At 47.3% G+C, this 8768-nt stretch overlaps 1 protein-coding gene across 1 annotated transcript in view; it reads left to right on the forward strand.

Annotated features, from left to right (window-relative positions):
- The window catches only part of LOC142475661 (serine/threonine-protein phosphatase 2A 56 kDa regulatory subunit delta isoform), a gene marked incomplete at its 3' end in the record, with an annotated part of 73931 nt that extends 68078 nt beyond the window's left edge, over positions 1-5853 (forward strand). Inside the window, exon 8 of the mRNA XM_075581433.1 lies at positions 5725-5853. Coding sequence (XP_075437548.1) covers positions 5725-5853 — 129 coding nt within the window. The remainder of the gene's footprint in view (positions 1-5724) is intronic.
- Positions 5854-8768: the final 2915 nt, after the last annotated feature.

Here is an 8768-nt window from a genome sequence, read left to right on the forward strand (position 1 = left end):
TGTTACTGTATATTACAGGACTATACACAGACTGATATATCACACCTTGTATAATGTGTGTGTTATATTACAGCACTATACACAGACTGATATATCACACCCTGTATAATGTGTGTGTTATATTACAGCACTATACACAGACTGATATATCACACCCTGTATAATGTGTGTGTTATATTACAGCACTATACACAGACTGATATATCACACCCTGTATAATGTGTGTGTTATATTACTGCACTATACACAGACTGATATACCACACCCTGTATAATGTGTGTTATATTACAGCACTATACACAGACTGATATATCACACCCTGTATAATGTGTGTGTTATATTACAGCACTATACACAGACTGATATATCACACCCTGTATAATGTGTGTGTTACTGTATATTACAGGACTATACACAGACTGATATATCACACCCTGTATAATGTGTGTGTTATATTACAGCACTATACACAGACTGATATATCACACCCTGTATAATGTGTGTGTTATATTACAGCACTATACACAGACTGATATATCACACCCTGTATAATGTGTGTGTTATATTACTGCACTATACACAGACTGATATACCACACCCTGTATAATGTGTGTTATATTACAGCACTATACACAGACTGATATATCACACCCTGTATAATGTGTGTGTTATATTACAGCACTATACACAGACTGATATATCACACCCTGTATAATGTGTGTTATATTACAGCACTATACACAGACTGATATATCACACCCTGTATAATGTGTGTTACTGTATATTACAGCACTATACACAGACTGATATATCATACCCTGTATAATGTGTGTGTTATATTACAGCACTATACACAGACTGATATATCACACCCTGTATAATGTGTGTTACTGTATATTACAGCACTATACACAGACTGATATATCACACCCTGTATAATGTGTGTGTTATATTACAGCACTATACACAGACTGATATATCACACCCTGTATAATGTGTGTGTTATATTACAGCACTATACACAGACTGATATATCACACCCTGTATAATGTATGTGTTATATTACAGCACTATACACAGACTGATATATCACACCCTGTATAATGTGTGTGTTATATTACAGTACTATACACAGACTGATATATCACACCCTGTATAATGTGTGTGTTACTGTATATTACAGGACTATACACAGACTGATATATCACACCCTGTATAATGTATGTGTTATATTACAGCACTATACACAGACTGATATATCACACCCTGTATAATGTGTGTGTTATATTACAGTACTATACACAGACTGATATATCACACCCTGTATAATGTGTGTGTTACTGTATATTACAGCACTATACACAGACTGATATATCACACCCTGTATAATGTGTGTGTTATATTACAGCACCATACACAGACTGATATATCACACCCTGTATAATGTGTGTGTTACTGTATATTACAGGACTATACACAGACTGATATATCACACCCTGTATAATGTATGTGTTATATTACAGCACTATACACAGACTGATATATCACACCCTGTATAATGTGTGTGTTATTTTACAGCACTATACACAGACTGATGTATCACACCCTGTATAATGTGTGTGTTATATTACAGCACTATACACAGACTGATATATCACACCCTGTATAATGTGTGTGTTACTGTATATTACAGGACTATACACAGACTGATATATCACACCCTGTATAATGTGTGTGTTATTTTACAGCACTATACACAGACTGATATATCACACCCTGTGTAATGTGTGTGTTATATTACAGGACTATACACACACTGATATATCACACCCTGTGTAATGTGTGTGTTATATTACAGCACTATACACAGACTGATATATCACACCCTGTATAATGTGTGTGTTACTGTATATTACAGGACTATACACACACTGATATATCACACCCTGTATAATGTGTGTGTTATATTACAGTACTATACACAGGCTGATATATCACACCCTGTATAATGTGTGTTATATTACAGCACTATACACAGACTGATATATCACACCCTGTATAATGTGTGTGTTATATTACAGCACTATACACAGACTGATATATCACACCCTGTATAATGTGTGTGTTATATTACAGGACTATACACAGACTGATATATCACACCCTGTATAATGTGTGTTATATTACAGCACTATACACAGACTGATATATCACACCCTGTATAATGTATGTGTTATATTACAGCACTATACACAGACTGATATATCACACCCTGTATAATGTGTGTGTTATATTACAGCACTATACACAGACTGATATATCACATCCTGTATAATGTGTGTGTTATATTACAGCACTATACACGGACTGATATATCACACCCTGTATAATGTGTGTGTTATATTACAGCACTATACACGGACTGATATATCACACCCTGTATAATGTGTGTGTTATATTACAGCACTATACACAGACTGATATATCACACCCTGTATAATGTGTGTGTTACTGATATATCACACCCTGTATAATGTGTGTGTTACTGATATATCACACCCTGTATAATGTGTGTGTTACTGTATATTACAGGACTATACACAGACTGATATATCACACCCTGTATAATGTGTGTGTTATATTACAGTACTATACACACACTGATATATCACACCCTGTATAATGTGTGTGTTACTGATATATCACACCCTGTATAATGTGTGTGTTACTGTATATTACAGCACTATACACAGACTGATATATCACACCCTGTATAATGTGTGTGTTACTGTATATTACAGCACTATACACAGACTGATATATCACACCCTGTATAATGTGTGTGTGACTGTATATTACAGGACTATACACAGACTGATATATCACACCCTGTATAATGTGTGTGTTACTGTATATTACAGGACTATACACAGACTGATATATCACACCCTGTATAATGTGTGTTACTGTATATTACAGCACTATACACAGACTGATATATCACACCCTGTATAATGTGTGTGTTACTGATATATCACACCCTGTATAATGTGTGTGTTACTGTATATTACAGGACTATACACAGACTGATATATCACACCCTGTATAATGTGTGTGTTATATTACAGTACTATACACACACTGATATATCACACCCTGTATAATGTGTGTGTTACTGATATATCACACCCTGTATAATGTGTGTGTTACTGTATATTACAGCACTATACACAGACTGATATATCACACCCTGTATAATGTGTGTGTTACTGTATATTACAGCACTATACACAGACTGATATATCACACCCTGTATAATGTGTGTGTTACTGATATATCACACCCTGTATAATGTGTGTGTTACTGTATATTACAGCACTATACACAGACTGATATATCACACCCTGTATAATGTGTGTGTTACTGTATATTACAGGACTATACACAGACTGATATATCACACCCTGTATAATGTGTGTGTTATATTACAGTACTATACACACACTGATATATCACACCCTGTATAATGTGTGTGTTACTGATATATCACACCCTGTATAATGTGTGTGTTACTGTATATTACAGCACTATACACAGACTGATATATCACACCCTGTATAATGTGTGTGTTACTGTATATTACAGCACTATACACAGACTGATATATCACACCCTGTATAATGTGTGTGTTACTGATATATCACACCCTGTATAATGTGTGTGTTACTGTATATTACAGGACTATACACAGACTGATATATCACACCCTGTATAATGTGTGTGTTACTGATATATCACACCCTGTATAATGTGTGTGTTACTGATATATCACACCCTGTATAATGTGTGTGTTACTGTATATTACAGGACTATACACAGACTGATATATCACACCCTGTATAATGTGTGTGTTACTGTATATTACAGGACTATACACAGACTGATATATCACACCCTGTATAATGTGTGTGTTATATTACAGTACTATACACACACTGATATATCACACCCTGTATAATGTGTGTGTTACTGATATATCACACCCTGTATAATGTGTGTGTTACTGTATATTACAGCACTATACACAGACTGATATATCACACCCTGTATAATGTGTGTGTTACTGTATATTACAGCACTATACACAGACTGATATATCACACCCTGTATAATGTGTGTGTGACTGTATATTACAGGACTATACACAGACTGATATATCACACGCTGTATAATGTGTGTGTTACTGATATATCACACCCTGTATAATGTGTGTGTTACTGATATATCACACCCTGTATAATGTGTGTGTTACTGTATATTACAGGACGATACACGGACTGATATATCACACCCTGTATAATGTGTGTTATATTACAGCACTATACACAGACTGATATATCACACCCTGTATAATGTGTGTGTTATATTACAGCACTATACACAGACTGATATATCACACCCTGTATAATGTGTGTGTTATATTACAGCACTATACACAGACTGATATATCACACCCTGTATAATGTGTGTGTTACTGTATATTACAGCACTATACACAGACTGATATATCACACCCTGTATAATGTGTGTGTTACTGATATATCACACCCTGTATAATGTGTGTGTTACTGATATATCACACCCTGTATAATGTGTGTGTTACTGTATATTACAGGACGATACACGGACTGATATATCACACCCTGTATAATGTGTGTGTGACTGTATATTACAGGACTATACACAGACTGATATATCACACCCTGTATAATGTGTGTGTTACTGATATATCACACCCTGTATAATGTGTGTGTGACTGTATATTACAGGACTATACACAGACTGATATATCACACCCTGTATAATGTGTGTGTTACTGATATATCACACCCTGTATAATGTGTGTGTTACTGTATATTACAGCACTATACACAGACTGATATATCACACCCTGTATAATGTGTGTGTTATATTACAGCACCATACACAGACTGATATATCACACCCTGTATAATGTGTGTGTTACTGTATATTACAGGACTATACACAGACTGATATATCACACCCTGTATAATGTATGTGTTATATTACAGCACTATACACAGACTGATATATCACACCCTGTATAATGTGTGTGTTATTTTACAGCACTATACACAGACTGATGTATCACACCCTGTATAATGTGTGTGTTATATTACAGCACTATACACAGACTGATATATCACACCCTGTATAATGTGTGTGTTACTGTATATTACAGGACTATACACAGACTGATATATCACATCCTGTATAATGTGTGTGTTACTGATATATCACACCCTGTATAATGTGTGTGTTACTGATATATCACACCCTGTATAATGTGTGTTACTGTATATTACAGCACTATACACAGACTGATATATCACACCCTGTATAATGTGTGTGTTACTGTATATTACAGGACTATACACAGACTGATATATCACACCCTGTATAATGTGTGTGTTACTGATATATCACACCCTGTATAATGTGTGTGTTACTGATATATCACACCCTGTATAATGTGTGTGTTATATTACAGCACTATACACAGACTGATATATCACACCCTGTATAATGTGTGTGTTACTGATATATCACATCCTGTATAATGTGTGTGTGACTGTATATTACAGCACTATACACAGACTGATATATCACACCCTGTATAATGTGTGTTACTGTATATTACAGGACGATACACGGACTTATTTATAACGCTCTGAAGCTTTTCATGGAGATGAATCAGAAGCTGTTTGATGATTGCACCCAGCAGTACAAGGCCGAGAAGCAGAGGTCTGGGGATCACTCTGAGAGGGGGGAGCGGGGGAGAGAGAGAGGGGGAGCGGGGATCTGCGCGAGGGAGAGAGAGGGGGGGGCGGGGATCTGCGCGGGAGAGGGGGGAGCGGGGATCTGGGCGAGGGAGAGAGAGAGGGGGGGGCGGGGATCTGCGAGGGAGAGAGAGAGGGGGGGGAGCCGGGATCTGCGCGGGAGAGAGAGGGGGGAGCGGGGATCTGCGCGGGAGAGAGAGGGGGGAGCCGGGATCTGCGCGGGAGAGAGAGAGGGGGGGGAGCCGGGATCTGGGAGGGAGAGAGAGAGAGAGGGGAGCCGGGATCTGCGCGAGGGAGAGAGAGAGGGGAGAGCGGGGATCTGCGCGGGAGAGAGAGAGTGGGGAGCCGGGATCTGCTCAGGATAGAGAGAGGGGGGAGCCGGGATCTGCTCGGGGCAGAGAGAGGGGGGCCGGGATCTGTGCGGGAGAGAGAGAGGGGGCAGCCTGGATCTGCGCGGGGGAGAGAGATAGGGGGGAGCCGGGATCTGCGCGGGAGGGAGAGGGGAGCCGGGATCTGCGTGGGAGAGAGAGGGGGGGGCGGGGATCTGCTCAGGATAGAGATAGGGGGGAGCCGGGATCTGCGCGGGAGAGAGAGGGGGGAGCCGGGATCTGCGCGGGGGAGAGAGAGAGGGGGGAGCCGGGATCTGGGAGGGAGAGGGGAGCCGGGATCTGCGTGGGAGAGAAAGAAGGGAGCCGGGATCTTCGCGGGAGAGAGAGGGGGGGAGCCGGGATCTGCGCGGGAGAGAGAGGGGGGGGGCCGGGATCTGCTCGGGAGAGAGAGGGGGGAGCCGGGATCTGCGCGGGGGAGAGAGGGGGGAGCCGGGATCTGCGCGGGGGAGAGAGGGGGGAGCCGGGATCTGCGCGGGGGAGAGAGAGAGGGGGGAGCCGGGATCTGCGTGGGGGAGAGAGAGAGGGGGGAGCCGGGATCTGCACGGGGGAGAGAGGGGGGAGCCGGGATCTGCTCAGGATAGAGAGAGGGGGGAGCCGGGATCTGCTCGGGATAGAGAGAGGGGGGCCGGGATCTGCTCAGGATAGAGAGAGGGGGGAGCCGGGATCTGCTCAGGATAGAGAGAGGGGGGAGCCGGGATCTGCTCAGGATAGAGAGAGGGGGGCCGGGATCTGCGCGGGAGAGAGAGAGGGGGAGCCGGGATCTGCGCGGGAGGGAGAGGGGAGCCGGGATCTGCGTGGGAGAGAGAGAGGGGAGCCGGGATCTTCGCGGGAGAGAGAGGGGGGGAGCCGGGATCTGCGCGGGAGAGAGAGAGGGGGGCCGGGATCTGCTCGGGAGAGAGAGGGGGGAGCCGGGATGAGCGCGGGGAGAGAGAGAGGGGGGAGCCGGGATCTGCGTGGGGGAGAGAGAGAGGGGGGAGCCGGGATCTGCGCGGGGGAGAGAGAGAGGGGGCAGCCGGGATCTGCGCGGGGGAGAGAGAGAGGGGGGGCCGGGATCTGCGCGGGGGAGAGAGAGAGGGGGGAGCCGGGATCTGCGCGGGAGGGAGAGGGGAGCCGGGATCTGCGTGGGAGAGAGAGAGGGGGGAGCCGGGATCTGCGCGGGAGGGAGAGGGGAGCCGGGATCTGCGCGGGAGAGAGAGGGGGGAGCCGGGATCTTCGCGGGAGAGAGAGGGGGGAGCCGGGATGAGCGCGGGGAGAGAGAGAGGGGGGAGCCGGGATCTGCGTGGGGGAGAGAGAGAGAGGGGAGCCGGGATCTGCGCGGGGGAGAGAGAGAGGGGGGAGCCGGGATCTGCGCGGGAGAGAGAGAGGGGAGCCGGGATCTGCTCAGGATAGAGAGAGGGGGGAGCCGGGATCTGCGCGGGAGAGAGAGGGGGGAGCCGGGATCTGCTCGGGATAGAGAGAGGGGGGGGGGAGCCGGGATCTGCTCGGGATAGAGAGAGGGGGGGGGGAGCCGGGATCTGCTCAGGAGAGAGACAGCGGGGAGCCGGGATCTGCGCGGGAGGGAGAGGGGAACCGGGATCTGCTCAGGAGAGAGAGAGGGGGAGCCGGGATCTGCGCGGGGGAGAGAGAGAGGGGGGAGCCGGGATCTGCGCGGGAGGGAGAGGAGAGCGGGGATCTGCGCGGGAGAGAGAGAGGGGGGAGCCGGGATCTGCTCAGGAGAGAGAGAGGGGGGAGCCGGGATCTGCTCGGGGCAGAGAGAGGGGGGAGCCGGGATCTGCTCGGGATAGAGAGAGGGGGGAGCCGGGATCTGCGCGGGAGAGAGAGGGGGGAGCCGGGATCTGCGCGGGGCAGAGAGAGGGGGGCCGAGATCTGCTCAGGATAGAGAGAGGGGGGAGCCGGGATCTGCGCGGGAGAGAGAGGGGGGAGCCGGGATCTGCGCGGGGCAGAGAGAGGGGGGCCGAGATCTGCTCAGGATAGAGAGAGGGGGGAGCCGGGATCTGCGCGGGAGAGAGAGGGGGGGGCCGGGATCTGCGCGGGAGAGAGAGAGGGGGGAGCCGGGATCTGCTCGGGATAGAGAGAGGGGAGCCGGGATCTGCTCAGGAGAGAGAGAGGGGGGGGCCGGGATCTGCGCGGGAGAGAGAGAGGGGGGGGGCCGGGATCTGCGCGGGAGAGAGAGAGGGGGGGGGCCGGGATCTGCGCGGGAGAGAGAGAGGGGAGCCGGGATCTGCGCGGGAGAGAGAGGGGGGGGAGCCGGGATCTGCGCGGGAGAGAGAGAGGGGGGGGCCGGGATCTGCGCGGGAGAGAGAGAGGGGAGCCGGGATCTGCGCGGGAGAGAGAGGGGGGAGCCGGGATCTGCGCGGGAGAGAGAGAGGGGGGGGCCGGGATCTGCGCGGGAGAGAGAGAGGGGGGAGCCGGGATCTGCGCGGGAGAGAGAGAGGGGGGGGCCGGGATCTGCGCGGGAGAGAGAGAGGGGAGCCGGGATCTGCGCGGGAGAGAGAGGGGGGAGCCGGGATCTGCGCGG

This window comes from Ascaphus truei, unplaced genomic scaffold (assembly GCF_040206685.1).
Source record: "Ascaphus truei isolate aAscTru1 unplaced genomic scaffold, aAscTru1.hap1 HAP1_SCAFFOLD_1312, whole genome shotgun sequence".
Lineage (NCBI taxonomy): Eukaryota > Metazoa > Chordata > Amphibia > Anura > Ascaphidae > Ascaphus > Ascaphus truei.